Source organism: Cyprinus carpio, chromosome A14 (genome assembly GCF_018340385.1).
Source record: "Cyprinus carpio isolate SPL01 chromosome A14, ASM1834038v1, whole genome shotgun sequence".
NCBI classification, from domain to species: domain Eukaryota; kingdom Metazoa; phylum Chordata; class Actinopteri; order Cypriniformes; family Cyprinidae; genus Cyprinus; species Cyprinus carpio.
The window spans coordinates 23,498,242-23,523,932 of record NC_056585.1 but is presented as its reverse complement, the minus strand read 5'-3'; the positions used below and the strand labels follow the sequence as shown (position 1 = coordinate 23,523,932).

The window sequence follows — 25,691 nt, the reverse complement described above, 5'->3', positions numbered from 1 at the left end:
AAATACTGAGGCCATCAATAAACTATTTGTGACTATTTTGTGATACCTTTAAATGAGATGCTGAAACTATTCACAAAAGCATGGATTAGCTGTGTCACAAGAGAGAGTGTGCGATCATTGAATAATAGATAGATGTTAAATAACGATGCCTAAAGCTTTTAATTGCTAGATCGACAAATATAAATGAAATGGCCATTTTTTTTTTTCAAAGAATCCATCATTATGGCCGAAAACTGTAGCCTTTTCTATGACAAGCGAGCTTCTTAATTCCCCAGGTAAGAGTTGCCAACCGAGCAATAGAAACTGTAAACACTGTATAAGACATCACACAATCCCTGCCCCTATTAGTACTGTGTCCCTGAGTTTAATTTATCAGACCGCAAGAACATCCCCTAGGCCGATGCACATACAGTACGTCATGAAACAAACGCATCTGGGACTAGGGACATCAAATTAATTAAACTTTCACATATTCCAAGTTCACTCAAATCACTTTATGCATGTATTTATTTAGAACTATACTTTGCTAAAGCTAATGAAAATAACGCTAAGATGATTTTAATGAGATGATGATTTTAAGATATTACATTTTACGTGTTTTAACATAATTACATTACAGTCTTAAACAATTAATAACCGATGTTTTATACTAAAAATCCTAAGGAGACTTACTGACACCACCTAATTGATTTCTTAGCGTATTATTCGCTTTGATGACTTTGTGTAGTCAATGCAGCAGTCCTCTGCTGCCCGTTCCAGAAGCTTGAAAATATCACTTTTCCATTTATTCATTTAACAGCGCACTTTTATCCAATAGGACTTACAAATGCGGTAATAACAATAATTATGGCGGATCATCTTAAGGACTCAGGCAATAACAGTGCAGAAGTATTAAATACAAAGTTTCCAAACATCATATCTATGGTAAACTGCAAGACAGGATATTAAGCAATGAGACTTTTTGGTTAAAGACTCCAGTCATAGCACTCTAAAAGGCTTTATAAGCATAAGGTCTATTTCAAATAATCTTAAGTTCTGACAGATATAATACTGAATTTGCCCCCCCAATCTTGTTTTATTCATATAACCATCAATACCAGATTATTGATCATTTTTTTTTTTTTTTTTTTTCCAACCTATAATATTTAATCCACTGCAGCATCTTATACCAACATAACTCTTTAAAAATTCAAACGCCATACATTTAACTCTCTCATTGAATCCAGCCCAAAAGGAAGCCACCAAGCCTATATATTCCAACACTGAACTTATTATTCTGCCACCTCTCCCCTATATTAGAGCTGCCATCGCGGTTGTTCACCCTAACGCACCTCTCATTTATCCGAAACTTTGTGGGACTGTTTCGCATTCTCACTCCAGCCAGACCGCCACACGCCTACCACCCCGGCCCTGGTTAACACCCCCACATTGTTAGTGTCCTCGCTACTGGCAATTGCTGCCTGCGAGAGACAGGGAGGAAGGATGTAAGCCGTAAATACCATTGCCTTTAAAGTATAGAGGAAAAAGCTTTTGTCACCCTGTTCCGTTAGTTTTATGTGTTTGTGCCCAATGCTAGTCCCCTCAATCCCAGCGTACTGGCGTTTATTGAAGACATCATCTAGAGACCATTTTCACTGCATATCCTTTGCCTTTGTATTTTCGGTCGTTGTTATATGGGTGTGCGTGAAGCTTTCGATATTAGAAACCAGCTGTGGCAGAGCCCGGCGAACTCGCACTCACTATCCGGGATACAGTTAAGAATGATTTTTAGCGTAAATAAGGGAAGAGGACAAAGGAGGTGATGAAGAAGGGGAGAGGCGAGGGAGAGCAGGCGATAGGGCGCGGAAGACATCACTGCTCTCCCCAACCATCACAATCGACATAGCCCGCAAACACTGTAATATCTCAAGGAACATCTCACTAAATTCCTCAGGGAATCCACCACGAAGCTGTAACTGGCGGGCAGTCCACCATACATTTCAGCGTCGTTGCATTCGGCATTAAAATCCGACCATCGCATTGCAGCACTAAGCATAACAGACCTCGCTACCACTACATTTCGCTGAGACTTTATTTATTATGTTAATTATGTTATTTACACAAGACACGCATGTTTCATGGCCGAAACGCTCTTCGCCCCTATTAGACATACAACAGCAACGAGGTCTATTTATGCCGTATGCCTAGAGGCGACCGCCCACTGAATGGGCTTAAAGACTTCTCTGCCGGCAAGAGATTTCGCACGATTGCGATCCCCGATAAAACGAGAGTCGCAAGTGAGAAGCCGAAGATGCTCCAACGGGGCCACCGCAGTTATTTACAACCGCCTGCGGGCTCGATACTCCTCAGTCCCCAGCCCGAGGAGGCACGCCAACAACAAACACGATGTGCCTGTCAGTGCCATGTATCCCAGGCGCCAACAAGACTGCGAGTCGAATGCTGCCAAATACGATTAAAGGCATCTGAGGAGCACGAGAGTAGGCCGTCTTTTAATGTGTTACAACCAGGATGTGTTTGATATTTTAAATCATTAAAACATGACAAAAATAATCCAGCTTGCATATAAGAATTGCGCCCTCCAGACGCCACCCTCCCTATATAATAGGCTTACAAATAGTAAGAGGGCCTGAGAAGCTAGGGAAATTGGGCTTTTTTCGTTATGGCTGGATGAGGATATGTTGCAATCACCAATTTACAGTGACAGAACATCTCATTGCGTTCGGGTTGTACGTTTTTTTCGCCTCCGTAGAGTGATTTTATGGTCATTAACCGCTGTAATAAAACATGTAAGTTGTTGCCTACAAGTATGGGGAATTGTAGGGGCTAAGCCCGAGAGAACAGGTGCAAATACTGCAACCGGAGAGCTGTCACAAGATGTTTCCGAGAGATAGACTTGCTGGCCTTGTTCTAAGACGAGAGTGAGCTGGCTGAGTAGGACTCACTGTCAAGAGAAGAAATCTCGCGAAAGATGTGTTCTACCCCGCTCTGTCATACAGCGAGAAGTGGACTCGATTAATCAAGCGAAGTCGATAAACAACTGGCCCACTCAGGCGGACATCTGCCCTTGAAATCAGGGAACTCAAAGTCATCAACCAGACGCTGCAAGAGGAGAACCAGGAACTTCGGGATTTATGCTGCTTTCTGGACGACGACCGTCTGAAAGTGAAGAAGCTCGCCCGTGAGTGGCAACTATTCGGCCATCACGCTGCTAAAGTGATGCGGGAGGACCTCGGCGGATACCTCAAGAAGCTCGCCGACCTGGAGCGGAATGCGGGACGGTCTGGTGAAGGAAAAACCTGATCTGAAGGAACTTTGTTTGGTGCTCGAGGAAGAGTGTGGTGAGCAGAAGTGATTCCAGCCCGGGTGCCCCACGACTCAACATACCGTGATTGGTGGGTCCGGGACGGGTGGGCGACCGGAGGGTTTCCCATTCAGGAGCGACCCATCCAACCCCTCCTTGTGTTTAACAGAATGAATTTTAAATAAAGGGGTTCCATTTTACTTTACCCCTTTCTAAATGACTTAAGACAGACCATTTTATCCTAAATAGTTTCATTTTCTTGAAAATAATTCAGCCTTTTCCGTGGAAAATAGTCCAAAAAAGAAAGGTTTTTAAATTTTAGTGGCCTTTTTTCAAAATCAGTTCTTCTAAATCCATTGGGATTTAACGTTTTTGTTCAAATTTAACCTTGAGTTTATTGTTCCGGAAACAAATTATTTTGAAAATTGTTTAAAAACATTTTTTTCAAAAATCAGTTCCTTGCAAACCAGTTGGGATAAAGTTTTAAAAAGGAAAAAAAGAAAGGGGTATTTTAACCCCTAAATCATTTTTTTTTTAAGGAACTGAAAATTTTGGTTATTGAAAAGAAATGTTTTAATATGCCATAAAAAAATTTTTTTAAAATAGAACAAACAAAAAGATAAAATATTTTATTTGCTTACCTGCATGTCATGTTGACCTTAACTGGTATCAAGAACCTTGAACTTTATGAGAATTAACTGTTAATTCTTAAAATATTAAAAAGGGGTATATCCAATGTAAGGTGAAGTTTTAGGGTTAAGAGTTCGCTTGACGCTGACAAGAAAAATGTACCACAATAAAAATCTGCGCTGGGGATATCCCAGGGATATGAGGCGAGTTTTCAGAGTATCTGTTCTGGTCTTGTGCGGTGTGTCATGGAGCAGAGAAAGTCACAACAGGGTTGTGCCCATACAAATAGTCGAGAATGAATAATTTTGCATTTTACTTTCTTTAAGCTGCGGCTTTAGCTGGCTTGTTAATGTTTTTGGAACATGCGGGTGTGTCTGGTTCGTGTTCCTACCTGTGGTTATGGCGTAAGTCGACAAAAACTATTTTGAACCTGATGTCTATGATTCTAAGACGCATGTAACTGTGTCTAGACTGTTGCGCCTCAGCTGGGATGCTATCTTTCTAGAAACGCCTGTGCTTCCACACAGTAGTTCCAAAAGCGACTGTTGTGGGATTTTCTCCAGTCCACTCGTGACGCATCAGATTTGTGATTTTTGTTCATTGAAGTATCAGGCCAAGGTTACTGGGTCGAATAGGGTATGATTTTCCTGAGATTGTGTCTTGCCGGGGGGCGGCAGGTGTCAATATAGACCTAACAGAGAGCGAGACGTTTACCGAAGGTTTGGGTTGCACCTGATTTTGTTTCAACATGGAGAGGCAGCAGAGCACTACGAAGGCAAGAGGACATATGAGTGGTAGCACTAGTGTTACGACAGGTTTTCACTGGTGCAGGTGATTTGTTCACGGAAATCCTTATGAAGACATCCTTTGTAGGAGCGGATTGCGACCTTGTTTATAGCTGATTTAGAGCAGATGTAAGCTATGGTAGTGATCTAGTTTAAGAAGTCCAGAGGATTATAACGAAGAAGCCTCCGGGTAAGCAGCGAATCTGTAGCATTACAATCGCTCGACTAGCACGTAATGGTAGAGCTTAGTGTCACAGGGAGGGAGCCATCAGAATGATTGTGACTTGGAAATGCGAAGTGTTACTAGACCACTTTTCTTTCAGTATGAGATTGTTTTTTCCTGTTATGTAGTGTTTTGAAAGATGACGAATCAGTATAATTCATCTAAGTAGCTAGTGCATGTCGTGACGTGTGCTCCACCTAATCGACAAATGTGTTGTCTACCCTAGTGGCTCTATGAGACACTGAAAGTCAACACCAAAGATGAGACGCGTTAGCGTTTTGCATCTAACCCACACTTTAGACTACGACCACCTGTCACGCGCTACAAAGCTTTTTGTGTTCCAGTTGTTGCTTGTTGCAGAAGATTGTCTAATTAATACACACTGAATGTGACCACTGTTTGGGAGCAGTGGCGAGGGGAACAAACATTGTGCACAAGTGTAGGTTTGTTAAAATTATTGGTGTCTTTGATATATGTTTTGGCTGCTCGGTGTCGTGGAGCATTTGATGCTTGTTGTATTTGCCTAGCCTCATACTTACAAGACTCCCTACCTACCATGTAGGATTGCTTCTGCCGCCCGTTGTATAATGTTGTTTAAGGGACTCCAGCGCTAACACAGAAGTGCGTGTATTATTGGAATGACTGCACGTTTTATAGAGTGCTACGAACCCAGCTCTCTGACGCCGCGGGACACCATTGCTGTGTGTTTTCAGGCTATTGTCTCATTGCATGCAAGAGATGAGCTATTAAATACCTTTACTGACACACTTATGTTGATGTTTTTTGTCTTTTCCTAGGCCTCAACTTTCACTCTGGCATAGAAATGATATAAAAAAATAAAAGGGCCTGTTGATAGTTAATTTTTTCTAAGCAAGAAAAGTGATATTCGCGGAGCATCCCCCTTTATGGTCGGGGTAGCCTGTTGCTTCATTGCGCACCGGTTTGGTTTTTTCTGTGAAATAGTTTAATGTCTTTTCGTAACCCTCTCATGTATCGCACTTTTTTGTTCTTTTTTTGTTGTTTTTTTTTTTTTTGATTATTGAGGACCATTGTTTGGTTCATTTACGTCAACATCAATCAACTGTATTGATTTGACGCAATGATGAACGCTATAAGTAGCCTGTGTTGCTCATTATGAGCTTATATTTTTTTTTTTTTAAATGTTGTAGAGACAGTGATTGGGACGCAGATGTATGAGATGTGAAAACGCTCTTGAATGAAGTTTATATGCCCCTATTTTAAATATGTCTGGTGATCAATGTGTTGCGTTTATAAAGAGTCCTGAGAGGATTTCATATGATGCATTGTACAAAATGAGCGGTGTATTCAGAAGTTTTGTTACTATACCATTAGAGCGTATTTTGCGCCAGCGCTACTAACAAATATCAACAACTGCCACTAAATTGGCCATTATTTTGCCCTCTGTTATGGGCCCTCGGAAGAATAAAGTCCATCGAGCTTATGAGCCCCAGTATTGCCTCGTGTTATAGCCTAAACGTACTACTATAATGCAATCTAGAAACCATGATGTATATAAATAATTGATGCCTCAATATCCCGAGACTAACGAGGGGAAATGTGTTATGCAGAACTTTGGTTACATTTTTGGCAAGCGATATTTCTAAGGATTTGGTGATGGCCAGGCCGTCAAACTTTCCACTTAAATTTATATTTAGGAGTCATTTAAGTCAGTTTGCAGAGACGTTGCTTTTATCCAAGCTGTGACTTCCACAATGAGGAGAACAATAGATACGCCAATCATTTTTTGACCAACAATAGGGCAACAGGTTTACAAGAATAGAATAAAAAATAGAATAGAATAGCTAATAGAATAGATAGAATAAAGAGAATAGTAATAGAAATAGAATCTAGATATGCGTAAGGGTGCTAGTATTAATTGGTCAGGTGTTGTGATGTGAAAAGATAGTGTCCTTTTTTTTTTAGAAAAATGGTTCCTAAGCCACTTAGCCCTGCCTTGAATTGTATAGAAAGGCCCCCGCGTAGGGGTTTCCAGGCCCGATGGGAACAGTCCAGGAAAAGCGTCGGGTGAGAAGTGACTATTATAGACCTCTTTGGGGCATTGAGGATTGTTCACTTTGCCAGATAGCTATGCTTATTGAGAAGGTGCTTGAGTGGCTGAACTAGCAAGTTTAGGTTATTTTGGGCCACACAAGAGAGCATGCTATAGGTTTGTCTTGTGTGCAGCGGCAAACATACGCTACCTTGAAGTTCTGAATGCCCGTGAGCAGTTATTGACAGCTAGTGCAAAACTAGATTGAGGGATGAGGTGTGATGTATGGTGGCCTTTCTTTTGGCTCGTGATTGAGACCACACAGACCACATCACCACACATGTGTTTCCTGCATTCCTGGATCAGTTGCAGAGGGCTTGAACAGTACATTTGCCAGAAGGCTGCGTGCCCAAGAAATCATGGACAATAGTCCGACGCTCTGGAGAGGGAACGGGAGGCGTTAGCGACTATAGGGAGTTTGTGTGCGTACCGCCAGCTCTGACAGGAAGAGCTCGGATCTTAACCCTTATGTTGTATAATGGCACAAAATTCTTTCAGTAATGTTAGATAGAATGTTTTATTTCAATAATGCATCTGTTCTGTTGTCATTATTGTATCAGAGAGCAGCATGTTCCTGCAAAATAATATATAATGCAAAAGGTTTCAGGAGGACACAGGTTCAGATAGAAAAACCATTAAAAGTAATCACAGAGGATGCTTCTGAACAATCATTTCATATCGCATACAGGCTTTGCAGAGCGGTGTTTAAAGTATATATTAATAGCTTCACAAAGCATCGGGAATACATGGGATGAAAAGGTGTTTGATGAAGTGGTCTTAGTCACTGCTGCACTAGTTAGCCGGCCCTAATTTATTGATGTTTCACTGGTTTATTTTTGGCATTGCTGTTTACACAGCTAGAACAGTAAAAAGTCTTTCACTAGTGACTGAGCATAAAACATCCAGGTCCTTTCAGCATAACAAAAAAAAAACACAGTTGCTCGCTGGTTCATTTATGCAGCACAGATCTCACCCTCCTTGAATTATCTCATAGGTATATAGTTTCTATATGCTCCTCTACTAAAGTGCGCCGATTAACAGAGGGCACAGTTGGAGGAATGAGAGGTCACCATGTTTATTTAATTTTGCCTCTCTGATGATTTCGAGACCATCTTGGCCCCCTCTGTTTAATCTTACGTGACACTTAGATTCCACTTTAACGTTCACGTTTGTTCCTCAAGCGTTGTCATCCGATTATTAGTAACCAACGTAGGCTACATGAAGTGATAAGGATCCTGTTTCATACAGTATTCTCATATGCTTTTAAGTCAATAACAGAGCATGTACATCGGCATCATGCTGAATTTTACCCCGATGAACACAGATGACCGAAAAAAATGTTTCATCCTGAGCAAGAACTTTTATTCTGTTTTCATTTGTCGATACATTCCTCATTGTACAGGGATTCAACACCCCACTGCGTGTTTTTATACAACTGGTCTTCACGTCTTCCAGACCCAGACCAGCACCACACTAGGCAAATATGTTTGTGACTCCATTATGAACTTTTTGCTCATCAGGACAGTACCTAGAGAGGCAAAACTGCCTGCCTGCCTCAAGGATAGTCTGGCGAGGGGGTCCCATATGATCTCATTGACGGGGGTCCCTGTGTTGCCCTCGTAGGGTCGTCCTATCTCTGAAAACTTGAATGTAGATCACACATTTGGTGCTGTAAACTAGCAGGGCTCAGCTCTCAACTTACATGCCTATCACACGAGTTAGAATCTGACGGTGCTGATGAACAGTCCAGTCTCTGAGGGGCGGCAACAGACAGGGCGAGACTGTTGGTATAGAATTACAAAATCCTTTTTTGCTATTCCAACAGATAGCTCCAGAAACACACGACAGGGCACACACCGACAATTTTCAACGCATCTAGGGTTTGGTGTTATTTACACAGGGGGAAAAGTGGGAGGAACCCAGACAGCACAAAGGGGCAGGCACGGTTTCTCCTTAGTTAAAGAGCGCAACTTGCAACGGAGTAAGGAATCAACAGCAAAGTAGGAAAAAATATCTTGTTTTCAAAAATAAATGACAAATCTATCTGTGACCCGTCAAGCAATAGTAGAGTCTAAAACATAGACTGTAACTCAGTACAGGTATATATCATAGATAGATTTACTTCTACTGAGCGCTGTGAAAACAGCACACAAGCTTTCGCACGTGTTTTAAGCAAGAATAACATCCGGTATAAGTAACAGTTGAAGGCTTTCATGAAGTTTACAATAGTATTTTTGTAACCGAGTTCTGTAACTAGTGAAATTGTCATGCTGAAGTGGCATATTTCTCATGTGTTATGAGTTTAGTGGCTGTAGACAGACATGTACAGTAAAAGAACCCAAGTAAGGCTGTACATACCGGTACAGTGGTGGGCTTTATATGACCTAAAACTACTGCTGGTATCCCGGGGGTCCGGCATGACGCGGGTGTTCTCACTACGACTGACATTTCTTAAAACCAAGATTAACACACTAAAATAGCAAGACATTACATATGTGCTAATGATCCACAAACATTGGCCATAGCCAAGACAGTTAATTGAACCGATTGTCTGTGGACCGATCAGATTCCACATTATCGGAATTGAAACCTTACAATTTCTAAGAGATTAGGTAACGTCGAATAAATCAATAACGTAATAGTTGCTCTTTAAAAACTGCTTTCCTGAAGTAACTGACTTTCCTTCCCTGAAAGAGAAAGCATAATGGTGATAGACCTACACTGTGCCTCTAACTCTCAAACCCCCAAAGCCAACCTCTAAACCTTTTGCTAGCAGGCCATGTTTTTAACTGCTACAGTACCGTCACCAATACACTAAATATCTAGTTGAAGGTAAATTGCTATAAATCAATAATACTATTATTAATGCCACTACAGTCATATGTTATGGCTAAAGTCAGTCAATTTTCTTTTCAGTGTTATATACATATGTGCTGTAAAAATTTAAGTCTACTTTGTATGTAGGATGATCAGATCTTTAATTTTGCCACTACACATCCTTAAAGGTGAAGTGTGCAATTTCTATGTCACTAACTTCGGCAAACGAAATGCAAAAATACCTTTTCCTGAACACTTACTCCATATGTTATTCATTAAACAAACAGATCAAACAGACCTCCAAATTCACGTTCTTGCTTTATCCAGTATTACTAATCAGCCTACGAATGGCATATGTTGGGTCTCCCTTACTATTTTGAGGTTACACACATCACCATTAACTTGTGCTTCTCTATTCTTATAGTGCATTCAAGTTACTTGATAATTGCTATGAATAAAGGTAAACAGAATACACAGGTAAAAGCATACATGCTTGTATGTAGTAGTAAGGACACTTTTGGAAACACTTTTTCCCCTCGGCAGATAAGAAATTAAAGGGTGAGGATGGTTGGTGAATTGAGAGAGTGATCTGACTGATCTCCACTGCTGCTGCTGCGGCGATGAGCGACGCCACACGGCTGAGGGTTATGAGAAGACTGGCTGGTACTATGAGAGCTGGTGAGATTGAGAGCTTGGGAGGAAGTCGCAGAGCTGGTATCCTGTGTGAAGAAGATGGGTAGCTAAAGACCAGGCTGGCAGTAAAAGGGGTCAGAGATGGAGTGGAGATGAGGACAGGAGTATGAAGAGACTCTGATTCAAGAGGTGCGCTGGTAACAGTGGAGGCTTGAGCTGGAGGTGGGATGGTAATTTTGGGCTTGGGTTTATTAAGCTTGGCATGACTCTTTGATTCTCTTGAAGGTCCAGGAAGATCAGGGTCCACAGACTCAATCTTGATTCCACTCAGCGTCGGGAGGTCACTGTTGGAGTCAGAGTCAGAGTCCGAGTCCTGGACTTTGCAGATGGGTCTATGGGCTTGAAAGACCAACTCAAGCTTCTCTTTTTGCTTCTGAAGCTCAGCGATCTCCTTCTGCAGACGTGATTTTTCATCCTCTAGCTCGTCAGTTTCCTGTGAAAAAGAAAGATTTCAAATGTTCAAATTCGTGTAATTCAAAGACATTTTGACTGAAAGGAAACTTAACAAAAAATTAACAAAATGAACTTACATGTTGCAATGTGTCAGTCAGTTTCGCGTCGACGGTTCCTGCACTTCGCAGCAGCCCATTTTATTACGTTCCCTTCTAATTCTACGACGCTCAAGTTCATCAGGGATAACTGGAGTGAGAAAGAAAAGCAAATAATATAATATAATATAATATAATATAATATAATATAATATAATATAATATAATATAATATAATATAATATAATATAATATTCATGCAGTAGTTTGACACTGTATGTATCTGTAATAAAATATTTTAAAAAGTACAAAAAAAGATAATAAAATAAAATAAATAAAATAAAAATATATAAATTACAAAATAATTATAATTATAAAACCTATGTCCAATTGGAACCATCTGAACCTTATTGGTCAGTTCAATTTTTTATAGTTCAAAACATGTGAAAATACTGCCATCTAGGGGATGAGATTTTTAATTTCATTTAAAAAATCACTGACTACTTTGAGGCAATTTTGCAATTTTCATCTCTGTAATTACTCTGTTATGAATCCGATAATATATTGTGTTAATTAATTTCACGCTCTTTTTCTTTTGTGGGCATCATATGCAGTTTCCTGACCTTATATTGATGAATCACCTGCAAACACCCTAGTGACTCAAGTATGAGTCATTATGTTTTACTCCAGTGAATCATATGATATCCCATTTCCGGTCTCATTATTTCACTCTTATCCTGCTATACCCAAGACTTGGATGCATGAGTCAGGCAGGATTTCATGAGTTAATATTGAATGAGCATCTCTTGGTTTCCTCTAGGGTAGATGCTATGCTATAAGATCATAACATGTATGTGAGAGTCTTACATACAAAATTAATGTATACAGCTGAACACACTTAAATAAGCCCAAACGAGAGTCACACCCTGTGTGTATCAGCAATCATGTTTACGAGTACCCCCAGGTCACACACTTCAGACTCACAACAGGATATTACACATTCTGGGTCTAGCACACTTTGATTTGGGTCACGCATGGCTGGTTTTGGTTTTGGCTAAAAAATTGGACAGGATGACAGGTGAACATAGTGACAAACCATGCTGTCTCTGTCTCCCATCATGACTCACCACGGCCTCATCACACAGACAGACGGACATCTATTAAACTGGACTCACATGTTCATCATTTCTGCTTCTTGTTGAGCTGCCGACGGCTGTAGCTGCTCTAATAACACCTGGCCGGGACATGTGTGATTGGGAATGTTGAGGATTCATAGATGGGATTCCTTGGTGGCAGTGAGTAAGTTGGTCGGAGTGCCCTGGATGGTCCCGGGTTGCCTAGAACGGGAGGGCTGAAGCATCCATTGAAGGTCCTGGTTTGAAGTTATGGCATTGAGACTGGGCACAAACTGACTGGATCCTGCCACAGAATATTTCTGCTACAAAGTACAAGAGACAATATATCATAAGTTACCAAGGCAGTGGCATTAGATATTTAGGGAGGAGGCTTTATTATATTTCATTATGACTCAAAAACCCATTGTGTTTGCAGAAACACCCAGATATAAACACCAACTTGAATCACTAAATCTTTTATTATTATTATTATTATTACTACTTTATTACTGTCTGCTCTGGTCTCTCTGTTTTGGCTATATTTATTTGGTCAATAATTCTAAACAGGGCGTCCCTAAATGTGCTCAGGGGGGTCCACAGAGAAGACATTTAAAACACAGGTTTTTACTTACCTTACTTAGGTGTTACATTAAGTTTCGAAATATATAATGCTATGATAAGACATGCCAAATATGAATTACAACTAATTTCTCAATAATGATATGTTGAGCATGTTATGTTCATAGATAATGATACACTAAACTGTTATTTATTATTCCCATAGCTGGGGAAATGTTAATTGAAACTGTATTGAAATCTTAACTTTCTAAGAAGAGTATATAACCTATGACCTTGTTTAGAGAGTGATAAAGACTCTGGGAAGGTCCGATCGATTCCTCTTCCCATTTTTCCTTATGTTGTTGTTGTTGTTGAGTTGTGACAGCAGTTGTAGCGGAGCTCGAGCCTGATCCAGAGCTGTTTTCTGGGAAGGTCCGATCGATTCCTCTGCCCAGGTTTCCGTAGTTGTACATGTATGCCGTTGACTCTTCAGTAATCCAAAGGAAACTGTTGACTAAATCTGTGAACTCTGTGTCGCTGCCTACTAACGTTCCCAAAAAGGTTCCTCCTACTTATATCACTGACAGTTCACGCGAAATTCAAAAGCAAGTTAAAAAATCCACCTTATTGCGGGAAAACGGTAGAATCCACCACGATACGCCTGGGGGAGTCTAGAAGTGTATGTCAACGTTTTAAAATGTTCAAATCGCTGACAGAGGTAGACTAAATGTAAAAATAACGTTTTTATGATATGTATAACACAATTCTGTTTTTCTTCCAGACTGGTGGTTCACCAGAGTATAAATAAGTGATCAAGAACGGTACAGTTTTCGCCCCTCCCATCTTACGGGAAATGGTGCTGCCTGTCTTTAGAATGACGTTTGGTCACATGGAAGATTACGTATATGACCATAAATGGGTTTTTCCGGGAACTCCTTCTGTTTGAGATAGTGATAGGCGCTCTCACAATTAAGACGATTCTAAATGGAAACTTGAGCTTTTTACAGCAGCTTTCGTTATTATGTAGCTATTCATTCAGAAAAGTGTACAGGTCATTGTTTTTTCTGTACTAGTCCGCGGGTTTATGTTAACACTTAGTAGGCAGCGTGTGGAAAATCCAACCAATTAACATACTCTTCCAATGAGTAAATAAGAGTGGCTGGTCTTCCACAAGTGAAGAGAGACCACATTAAAGCAGCATGCAGTGAATTAATGCCATGAATGAATGAAGGCTCAACTGCTTCTCAACATTTAGCTGAATCATCCCACACCAGTAAATAGGAAAATTATTCAGCTAAATGGTGCCAGGCAGTGAAATCTTGATTCCTGACTTTCCTTCTCCGTTTTTGAAAACCACAATCTTTCGGGCAGTTCACTGTAGACCTGCAATCTGATGTATTTTGTGCACACATATTTTACAGTCACAGAGTAGATACTCGAATCAAGCTTGTGCTTTTAAGGTAAATTGCTCTCAGCCCAGTTCACAGCACTGTCAGAAAATCTTTAGTAGCAGTAGCAGTATTGGCCCTCTGGAAATGATTTGAGGGACATGTTTTATCTTATGAGAGTATGTTTTACCTAATCGTACAGAAACACATATACCATATCTCACACACATAGTTAATATATCTGAAATTATAAGAATTTTAAATCTGAACAATTATGACTGTTACCTGTAAAAACAACATCTTCACCAACTACACCAAAAATTATTACAAAGCGGCATTTTTAATGTCATCTAGGGTCATTTTTTATTACATTTACTGGAATTTTTGACCTGGTTAAGCTCTTACTCTGGTCCCTCTGGACATCATACTTAATTGCTGAATAACAGAGCAAATTTTTTAAAATGTATCTTTTGTGGGTCGATCAAATAAAATTAATAACATGAAAACCCAGCAACATACTTTTTTGTCATTTTTTTTCTTTTGTACTATGTTTATTACTGTTCAAATACAGTCACTCTTGTTTGTCACCACTTTTCAAGATCTGCTCCTTTTCAGCATCATGACTCATATTTTTTTTTTTTTTTTTTTTTTTCCAACAAAAGAAGGAAATAAATGATCATAAATGTTACTAGTGAATTGTTTGGTCTATATTACAACAATACACTGGGGTGACTCGACTTCATAACTGCACCAAAACAGTGACTCGTCAAACAGAAAAACTTTTTTTATATTTTACAGATAATTCCAAAACTTTTTAATGTCATCTATGGTCATTTTTTTTATTTTTTTTTATTACATTTAATGGAATTTTTGACCTAGTAAAGCTCTTACCCTGGTCACTCTGACATCATACTTAATTGTTGAATTACAGAGCAAATTTTGTATAAAATATGTTTATTTTATAGGTTGGTCAAACAATATTTAATAACATGAAAACACAAAAACAATTTTTTATTATTATTTTTTATATTAAGTTTCTTTTTTTGTAATATTTTTATTACTGTTCTTACAGTCACTGTTCTATGTCACCGCTATCCAAGATTGTCTCCTTTTTCAGCATCATGACTCATTTTTTTAAGTACAGCAATGTTCAGTACAATGATCTGTTTGTGACAAAGGAAACAATGTTTGTAAAAATGAAACCACAAGGCTGAAGTGGACATCTTATCTAAATGATATCCTGCCCATTTCATGTTTAAGGAATAATTGACTTGGTATGGTAAGATGTCACTGTTTCTTTTGTCCTACTATTGATTGATTAATTTTTTTTTTAATATTATATTGTGGTGCTATCTTTTTTATATAATTATATTGTGGTGCCATATTTCAGATTTCTTCTGGCAAGATCTGGTTGTAACCAGAGTGTTAGTGCCTCATTGGGTGAATTATGACCTAAGCAAAATGGAATGCTGTGATGACACTCCCCTTTCGTAAGTCTCCACAACTAGCCTGGACGCGCAGGCAAGGTGCATCTTACCCAGATAGGATCTGCTGTTGCCCAAGTCTTGGTACTGATACAAACAATTTACGTAGGCTATGTTGACGTTCTGGACACTAAGAAATTAATGGCACTCCCCACAGCCAGTTATTTCATGTATTCAACCAAATGTTGCCATTCTGTCATTTATCACAAAAATATTAGAACTTCTGCACTATTAAGATAATTTTCAGTATGCCACATAATAGCTTATTATTTCTCACACACTTGTAATTTCACACACAGGTGTAATTATTACATATTACGATATGCTTTTATTTAAATGATTATTCTCACAGTAATAGACAACTGTGATATGATAGATAGACTTAAAAAAGGAACACCGTAAATGATCATAAATTTATCTAATGAATTGTTTGGCAAACTACAATATATGCTGGGGTGTCTTAACTTCATGACTGGATAAAAACAGTGGCTCATTTATTTTATTTTATTATTTTATTTTATTTTATTATTTTATGTGGCACTGATGCAGTCTTTTTTAATGAATAAAGTAGGCTATATATGAATAAAGTGTGTGTGTGTGTGTGTGGGTGTGTGTGTGTGTGTGTGTGTGTGTGTGTGTGTGTGTATGTGTGTGAAAACTAATGCTGTATTCACAACATATCGTAATTCTCTTAATTTCTATATGACAGCACGTGACGTTCACGTGACGTTCTCGGAATTATGCTTTTCCATGGCAACCCTATCAACGCCTAAACAGAGGTCACGTGGTACGTAGCTCTCAGAAAACTCTCAGTTCACAAGTTGTAATTACGAGTTCTTCGAGAACGTGAACTCTTTTTACAAGTTGGAATCTCTTAATTACATAAATATGGCGTGAATGCACCTTTAATTACCAGTGAAACTTAATGAACGCCACTGTTGTATGTATTTTCCTTTCGTTTACTTAGTACTACGCAACCCCACTTTCTTTTGATTGCCTTGCTTACAGCCAATCAACGTGAAACTTCAATCTACGCAACCGTCATTTTAACCAATGAAAATCTGAGGCTGTTCCTCTCTGCCACGCAGGCACATTTCTCATCAGCCAATGAGAAGCAAGAAGAGGCGGGTGTAAGAGTGAAGGCGTACCACAGACTGTACAGGCGTACCTGTGAGTATAAGCTAACACGAGAACTTACTTAAAATACAATATTTCAAATTGAAATTATAAGTGACTACCGATCGTTTGTATCTGCATCAAAATAAGCGTTTTTGTAAGCGTTCTGGTACTGCATTTAAGGTTAATCTGACATGTTTTGTTAGACGTCTTTCAGATTAGCTACATAGCAAGCTAGTATATTATTAGTAGTCTGATGCTGACATCAGATGCAACATATTAGTGGCAGGCTTTAATCGGTTGGATTGCAGATTGCTCTGTTGGTGAAGCTAATCAAATTGTTTTTGGAATTCAAAACAGCACAGAAGATGGATTTCCAACAGCATGGATACCGGGGCAAGTACGTATGAAAGATCTTAGCAAAAGATTGTTGTTCTTTAAGATACGTGGACAACAACATAATGTGCTTTAAAATCAGCAGAGCCTAGATTGATTACATCACTAACAGATTGGCACTAAAGTACGTTTGCAGATTGTAAAGTAACTGATTAGACCTAATTGAACATCTTAGCTTGATGACGTGGTGTGTGAACTCTTTGCCACATCACATGTAATTAGTTACTGTAATATCACAGGTCATAGTTGAAGAATGAAACTGGAAAAAGTGTTACGATCCTAGTTTTGTTGATGCATAAACCGTCATATATTTTATGTGAGGATTCTCTAAATCATTTATCAGTAATTTCTTTCTCTCTCTCTCTCTCTCTCTCTCAATGCAGCAAAGCCCAGAGCCAGAGCATCTCCACCCATTGGGGGTCCGCTTCTTTTTGATGACACCAGTTCTGGGCCCCCACCCACGAACAACCAGAACTACTATAGTTCAGGATATAATATGGCTGATGCATCGGCAGGAGGTCAAGATCCTGGAGCGGGCAGCCTCTTTGCTGATCCAATGGCCAGTGCTGCCATGATGTATGGCTCATCACTTGCCAATCAAGGCAAGGATATTGTGAACAAAGAGGTGAGATGCCATGTTTAACTCAAGGTATGACAGTGGTATGTTATCTTAATGATAAAGTGCAGTCTTGCTTTGTGTACAGCCTTTATGGGGAAACCACTGTATTTCTGCTGTTCCAAATCGCCACCTAGTGGCAGAAAAGTAATTAGCATTTTTCAATAAGCCCATCTGCTGTTTTTGTCAGACCAGTGCAAAATTGACCCATGTTTTTGCGCAACAAAAACGCAGAGTTGCAAATCTGACATTTGATATATTTTAAATTAATATGATCATTTTGACTCATTCCTTTTCTTATAAATGGTTTAAAGGCTGATATATGAGGTTTATCATTTTATAATTTATTTTTATTATGTGAAAACCTGTATTTCAACTGTAAATCATGTCATTTTACAGTTTAATATGGTCACATAGACAATGCCCAACGCCACTCATACAGTGTTCATTTTATTTGTGCTGGTCCTAAAAAAAAAGTCTCTGAAATTGATTTTTAAAAAATTCTGGCGACACCCTGTAAATAGTGAATTAAAATTCCTTCCTTGTGTGTGTGTGATTTTTTATATATATATATATATATATATATATATATATATATATATATATATATATATATATATATATATATATATATATATATATATATATAAATAAATTTATATATAATATTTATATATAAAAATATTTATATAATATGAAGAGTGCCTGACCGAAGGGCTACCAGGGATTTTGTAATTTTGTGAGCCCTGAACATTTATTGTGTAATTGATTTTATTTTTCTCCCACCTTGTACTCTCTTTGGCAGATCAACCGATTCATGTCGGTAAACAAGCTGAAGTATTTCTTTGCAGTTGATACCAAATATGTTATGAAGAAACTGTTGCTTCTCATGTTCCCATACACGCATCAGGTAAAATATTAATTAATTTTTCTCATTTTTAATTAGAATTGCTTCTTTATTGCACATTTTTAACTAGATATAAAATGCATTAAATATAGCATTAAAAGTTCTTTTAAACAGTTTTAATATCTTGTCACTTTATTATAAATGAAATTGTCTTCCATCACCCAGGTGCATTCAGAAAGCCTAATTTATTGCAAAATTTAAAAGGTTTATCCTACACTCTTTTGAACAGGTTCAATATAAACTTTTTTTTTCTTTATGTATACTATAATATCATCAGGACTGGGAAGTACGTTACCACAGAGACACTCCTCTCATACCACGCCATGATGTCAATGCTCCAGATCTCTACATACCCAGTAATTAATTTTGATCATTTATTCTGAGCAACCTGATAAATCGTTGATCTGTACTTACAAAATTGTTATTAAAAATCTTGCAAATAGTTTTAGAGAGTTTTGTTATGCCCCAAAACAAACATTAATGCAATTGCAAACTCAAGCTCAATTTTGTGCATTTTTGTGCCATTTTGTTGCCACAAGTGCCACTGTAGTGGACTTTTTCATAAACTCTCTTCTCCTACAGCCAGTTTTCTTTTCCATGTTAGCCAGGTCACATTTCAGGTCATGGCAAAACTGCAGTTGAAGAGAATCTTGCTGAGCAAGTTAGATTTTATAAACATGTTTATAGCTAGCTACCTGAAAAATAACTCATCCTAATGGTACAGACATTTGCTTCTCTTGCTTCCTTGAGTACCAGGATTTAATGCAAGAATGCACATTAAGTATGAGCAACAGTTTCATGCTTGCAGTGTGTTTGCCATGTAGTAAAATCAGAAACCATGTCTCTGTGAATTTATAGAGTTGTTGCATTGTCTGCACTTGACTCTTGTTTTCATCATCAAACTTTTCTTTTCATCTAGCAATGGCTTTTATCACCTACATTTTACTGGCTGGAATGGCTTTAGGAATGCAGAAACGGTGAGTTATAGTGGTTTTTATAGAAGAAACACACTGATATGGACGTGCTTGGACATCCTAAGGGATTCATATAAAAATACATTTAATAAAATAATCTATTAGTAAAAAAAACTAACTAGCCTATAACATTCAATAACCCTGATGTGACCCTACTAAATGGAATTCATAACGTAATATCTTTTTGACAGTGTTGTTAATGAGACATGTTATATGATTAATAATTATGTTTTTCTGTACATGTACAGGTTCAGTCCAGAGGTTCTGGGTTTGTGTGCAAGCACAGCTCTGGTTTGGATCATCATTGAAGTTCTTGTCATGTTGCTCTGTCTTTACTTGCTCACAGTTCACACAGACCTCTCAATGTTTGACCTTGTTGCTTACAGTGGATACAAATATGTGGGGTATGTATATTATAATGTATTTTACACACCTGTGTAAGAGCCACATTTGTAAGTGGATTGTGTGTTTTTATATTGCATTAAAGATGCTTTTTTTTATTTTTCTTTGTTTTTCAGGATGATTTTCACAGTGTTGTGTGGACTGCTCTTTGGCAGTGATGGTTACTTCGTTGCTCTTGCTTGGTCTTCTTGTGCCCTCATGTTTTTTATTGTGAGTTTTATAAGTTTGTAAGTTTTTTTTTTTTTTTTTTTTTCAATACATTTCTCCAATTAATTTCTTTTTTTTCTTTTAGTTCGTTCTCTAAAAATGAAGATCCTGTCTTCATTCTCAGCAGACTCCATGAGTGCCAAACCCCAGTTTCGCATGTACATAACCCTGGCATCAGCTGCCTTTCAGCCAATCATCATTTACTGGCTCACTGCTCACTTGGTCAGATGACCTACAGTATTTAAATTATGAAGGAACTTTAAAATGACAATGCTGGACTGGGATGGTTTCATTTTTTTGGCATTGTTACAGAAAAAGTGGATTACCATGATTGTGTTTTTATCAACAAAGGATGTATGTGGTCTGATCTTCAACATTGGCTCCGTCGGCATTGTCATCTGCAGATCAGTTGTTGAAAATGTAATTTAATATTTTTACAGGATTGTGTTTTTCTGTTGTTGAAAATGGGAAAATGGGAAAATAACAGTTTGACTGCTCTTGTGTCTTGGCCATGCTGCTTTAGTGTCACAAAATCCAGACTTCATTTTAAGAGGCATGCTGATTTATCTGCCCTGTGCTGTGATTCTTGTGTGATGTGCACACGATCAACGTCCTTCTTTTTTTCTGTGCATGAACAGTTTTCTTCTTTAGAGCAAAATAAATCCCGTAAACTAGACTTTTGATGTGTGTAGAATGTTCATCTTGTCAATTAAAATATCTGATATGTTATACGTATAACCTACAAGCAGTATGACGTGTGATATGACGTTTTGAGTTCAGCTGCTGTAAACACTCGGGCAAAAAACCCTGCAAGCGTGTACAAAAGATAAACATATGCTGCTTTTCCACCAAATATATGAGCACAAACGGCCCAAAATAAAACCAAACTCGTGTTATTTCATCCATCCCTCGCTGAGTGTCTCTTTAAGGAAGGGTAGCTCGCAGGAAGCGCGCTGGCTGCAAAGCGTCCTTCTGGTTTCCAAGGAAACGTAGGAAAGGACTGAACGCAGACAGGACGGGATAGTGCGAGACATAACATAGCTTCTTTTACAGATATTTTAACACTTTGACAAACTTATAAGAAAACAGAATCAGAAACTGGATGCTATAAATTCATCCCTACTTATTCAGGTGAGTTTTTCGCTCTTTTGTCTTGACATAAAGGTTTCACGCGAGCATGAATGCTTTGGCAATTATTCTAAACGCAATTTAATATCCTTGCGCCATTTTTCTAAGGTGTATAGACCATGTGGCTTGGCTTTCTGTGTCTGTCATGTGACAGAATAATCTTTAAGTTTGTTAAGAGCCACTTGAATGGTGTGTTATTTCTCGCTCAATCAATTACTCGGCTGTGCAGTCAGTATTGAAAACAGAAATGATACTTCTATGGCAGGGCACTGACTTTTATAGCCTCCTTCCTGGGTTTAAATAACTAGTTTGTTTATTTATGAAAACGGCTTCTCTGTGTGCTTGTGTTTTTTTTAAAAAAAAGCATTTTGTAGGACATTTGAATGTGTGTACATATGCATTAATATTTCTCTGTTTGTTTGTTTCTGCAGTTAAACGGGTGGATGTGTGGACCTGTCTCTTGCAGCTGGGAGTCAGATGGAGAAACACACACAAACACTGCCACCCCATTCTCCTCTACATTCCCCCCGAAGTGATTCAGAAGCTCTGTCTCGATCCCCCTCTCTTCCACAGCCTGCTGCTGTTCAGCTCGCGTCCTTCCCTTCCTCCCGAACCACCCCAGCCTCCGATCTGTACTCAGCCCCTCGGGCATCTGGAGGGTCACACTGCCTCAGTCCCTCTACAGTATCTGACCAGGATGACCTGACCTGCCTCAGCTGGCTGCATCAAAGAGGGAACCTGTTGCCCCTGCAGCCACTGCCCAAAATCACCACACTGCCCCAGACATTAGACCCGATTCCTGTCCAACAGCTGCTTTCCTCCACTGACAAACCCCCGTACTCTTTTAGCAGCCTCATCTTCATGGCAATAGAAGATTCGCCCGAGAAGGAGGCTCCGGTGAAAGATATTTATCAGTGGATTGTCGACAACTTCCCCTATTATAGAGAGGCTCCCGGTGGATGGAGGAATTCGGTCCGACACAACTTGTCCTTAAGCAAGAGCTTCCAACGAATACATCGAGTCAAGTGCGTCAGACTTCCACTCAGAACTTTCTGAGAGAGTCTATATTGATTAGTTGTGTTTAATGAAATATTCCTGCTTTGTTTCGCAGTCTGTTGGAAAGGGCTCATTATGGCGTGTTTGTCCAGAATATCGGCCAGCTCTTCTAGAAGTTCTTAGAAAAACACATTATTGTCATCATACCAACAGCAGTTTGCTGAACAAGCGCGTTTTGTGAGTTTGATTTGCTTTCTTATGACACACCACCTTCTTAAGGCTTAATATTGAATTAGCTGATGTATCATGCACAACGTCAGAGGAACAAATTACTCTTTCATTGTGATACTGATACATGCATATCTGACCTACATTCTGAACAGGCTGGAGGCGGCTGATAATGGGCAGAACACCTTGGGTGAGACCATGGAAATTTCAGGTAAGCCACAACTGAACTCTACTTTTAAAATTAACTTACTGGAGCGAGAATGCTTCAACAAAAAAAAGTCAAATTTAGTTTAGATTTCAGCCGTGGCCAGAAAATTGATCTTTTGTCTCATCTCATCATACCAACAAACAATCAATTACACATACAACACAACAGACCAAAACACCTAGAGTACCATAAAAACAGCACAGTTATAAATAAATACCAAATCTAGCAGCATGAAACAGACATGTTAAAAAAACAGTGTTGAAGTATATACACTACTATTCAAAAGTGTTTTATGCTCACCAAAGCTGCGTTTATTTGATTAAATGTACAGAAAAAACAGTAATGTTGTGAAATATTATTATTACAATTTTCTATTTTAATTGTTTTTTTAAAAAAAAGTAATTTATTCCTGTGATGCAAAGCTGAATTTTCAGCATCATTACTCAGTCTTCAGTGTCACATGATCCTACAGAAATCAGTCTAATATGCTGATTTTCTGCTCAAGAAACATTATCAGTGTTGAAAATAGTTTTACTGCCGTGATAAATTTTATTAGGTTGCTTTGATGAGGAGAAAGTTTATCATTTCATTATGTCATATCATTTATCATATCATTATAAATGTGTTTAACGTCACCTTTAATCAGTTTGTGTCCTTCTAAAAGACCCCAAACTTTTAAATGATAGTGTGTGATATGGTGCTTCTCTTGCATGCGCTTTTTTGTTTGCTACCCTTTATCTACTTTTTCCAGACACGTATGTATGTTTGGCAGCTGTTGTCTTGGTAACAGTCGGACATTACCCTAGCAACCTATAGCCACGTTGACAATAATGGCCTTCCTCTCTATATGTCAGGCTGTTTTACTACAGGGTCACTTAAGTAAATAAGTCTCACATAACAGATGGTTTTCTCTCTTGATTTGCAAAGATCTTTTTCACCGTACAGTACTAATTAATTAGTAATAATACAGTAGTACAGTAACTGGGAATTGTTAGTGTTTTTTGTGAATGAAAGAAAAATATGCAGCAATTTTATTTTTTTTCTTTTACAGAGAGTGACTGACAAAAATTCAGAGTCGTTCTTACACTTAGGTTATGTATGGTACACTCCACTAAATTCCATCACATTAACTGTACCATTTCACTGTTCCTCAGATCTAGATTCTCTGTCTTCAAACCCACCGTGCTCTTTGACACCAGATCACGAGGAGCTGGTCCCCATGGAGCCTGTGGAGCTGACAGAGGTTGCCGGCGAGGATTCAGAGAAAGATCCGTTGGCAGACAGTGGTTACATTGAGTTACACTATTATCAGTATCAGCAGTATCAGTACCTGGTTCTTCCAGGAGACACTGAGGTGGACCTGGAGTCGGTTGAGATACTGCAGCTTGATGCAGAGGCACAGGAGGCTGCAGGGTCACTGCTTGACCTCGCGGGAGGCAACCACTGAGAGCTTACCTGTGTGTTGTGTACAAGGAGGGTTAATGGGGCGATAGGGCCACTGTGAGAACTCTAGGCTTGATGTACTATTGGCACTTTGTAACTGCCTGAACTTTACTTACTGTCATGAAAGGTGCAACTTAAGCAATTCCAAATAATCTAGTGATTTGAATAGACGTGTAGGGACTGACAACAGCACTGTGATGGTATCCTTGGTATTACTGTATAATAATAAAGCATCTGCAAAATGCTTTCATAAAGAACAAAATATTTATTGTTTATTGACATGGTTGAAAGGTAATATTTAATGCACTTCCATGCCATTTTTAAGTCCCTTCCATTAAGATAATTCTAAAGATTTGTTGTGTTTCACATTTAAATTAGAGGGATAAAGTTCTGATGTGATTTTTTTTTTTTACAGTATGAAATAGTTCAAAATTATGAACATGTTCAAGTATTATTGAGATAAACTGCCAGCTGTTAGGTTGCGTGCGTAGATGTAAATATTAATATCTAATCCTTATTTCTTGTTGATTATTGTCATGCTACAGCATTCTGTAGCTATTAGTTTTCCATGTAGTAAGATGCATGTCATATTTTGCTTTATTGATGTGTTTATTTTATTTTTTTTTAGTTTAGTATGTTTTAACAGGTTGACACTAAATAACATTCTGACACCATCCTCTTCATGTGTAACTCATGTAGCAATAAAGTACTGAAATGTTATGATGAAATCATTGCCTGATTTAACCTGTGAGATTACATATTTTTAGTTTTAATAATTAGCGAGCACTTAGTAGATTGCAGATATAACTAGAAGACATTGGGGAAGCTATTAATGTCTTATGGCTTCATTTATAAAAATGACACCTTCTAAACTTTAGATAATGGTTGCTCTGTAGTGCCCTCCTTCATTAATGTGAATAATAGAGGAAAAAAAAGGCCAGTGTTTCTGAATATCTGACCTACCCTTTTAGATATGTCCCTGTAGAAATATATATTTTGAGCATGTGCTATTACAAAACACATTTAGATTAAGCTCTGCATACACTAGAAGCTGTTGTGTAATGTAGTAAATGAGATGTGTTCATGCGTGGTTCTTGGTCCTGGCTACACTAAAAGTGAATGCTGCCATACCAGTGTGACTCATTATGGAAAACCTGTAAGACACTCCCTAGATGTCTGGCAAGACCAAAGTATTTTTTATTTTATATATATATATATACATTATATATTATATAAAGATGGTTAGTATTGCTTGTTTCATTTCCATGTTATTAACGTTTTTAAGTAGATAAGCATATCAAGTAAATGTGCGCACATTGTAATCAGAGAGGTGATATTTAATTAATATTAAAAACTGAGGATTAAAATATTATTTCACGCTTCTAAATCACTAAGCTCAATAATATTTACGTCCTCTGAGTGGACCATTACAGCAAAACCCGCTTCTTATGTGAGTCTGCTCTGGGTTCCTCTTGGATGTTGTAGTTTTTGTGGCCTACTGACAGTTCGAGTATATA

At 38.4% G+C, this 25,691-nt stretch overlaps 2 protein-coding genes and 2 pseudogenes across 2 annotated transcripts; 3 read left to right on the top strand and 1 right to left on the bottom strand.

The window, feature by feature from the left end:
- The first annotated feature begins 846 nt into the window (after positions 1–846).
- LOC122147539 lies at positions 847–3,467 on the top strand (annotated as a pseudogene).
- Positions 3,468–9,835: 6,368 nt separating this feature from the next.
- LOC122147538 lies at positions 9,836–13,154 on the bottom strand (annotated as a pseudogene).
- Positions 13,155–16,622: 3,468 nt separating this feature from the next.
- Positions 16,623–20,852, top strand: LOC109102179 (protein YIF1A-like). Its single transcript, XM_042770317.1, has 9 exons — positions 16,623–16,723; positions 17,030–17,069; positions 17,449–17,690; positions 18,487–18,591; positions 18,866–18,944; positions 19,508–19,565; positions 19,811–19,966; positions 20,081–20,174; positions 20,256–20,852. The coding sequence occupies exons 2-9, from the start codon at positions 17,054–17,056 to the stop codon at positions 20,400–20,402; spliced, it is 897 nt and encodes a 298-aa protein (XP_042626251.1). The 5' UTR covers positions 16,623–16,723; positions 17,030–17,053; the 3' UTR covers positions 20,403–20,852.
- On the top strand, positions 20,788–24,894 carry LOC109102154 (forkhead box protein N2-like). Its single transcript, XM_042770318.1, has 5 exons — positions 20,788–21,302; positions 21,731–22,325; positions 22,405–22,532; positions 22,679–22,734; positions 23,886–24,894. The coding sequence occupies exons 2-5, from the start codon at positions 21,777–21,779 to the stop codon at positions 24,176–24,178; spliced, it is 1,026 nt and encodes a 341-aa protein (XP_042626252.1). The 5' UTR covers positions 20,788–21,302; positions 21,731–21,776; the 3' UTR covers positions 24,179–24,894.
- The last annotated feature ends 797 nt before the right edge of the window (positions 24,895–25,691 follow it).

Bases quoted from the DNA above. Each gene is read 5' to 3' on its own strand.
- LOC109102179 (XM_042770317.1), top strand. The intron at 18,945-19,507 runs GTAATTAATTTT...CTTTTCATCTAG, and splicing joins TCCAGATCTCTACATACCCA to CAATGGCTTTTATCACCTAC. The intron at 19,967-20,080 runs GTATGTATATTA...TTTGTTTTTCAG, and splicing joins AGTGGATACAAATATGTGGG to GATGATTTTCACAGTGTTGT.
- LOC109102154 (XM_042770318.1), top strand. From the start codon at position 21,777: ATGGAGAAACACACACAAACACTGCCACCCCATTCTCCTCTACATTCC. The intron at 22,533-22,678 runs GTGAGTTTGATT...CATTCTGAACAG, and splicing joins TTGCTGAACAAGCGCGTTTT to GCTGGAGGCGGCTGATAATG. The intron at 22,735-23,885 runs GTAAGCCACAAC...ACTGTTCCTCAG, and splicing joins TGAGACCATGGAAATTTCAG to ATCTAGATTCTCTGTCTTCA.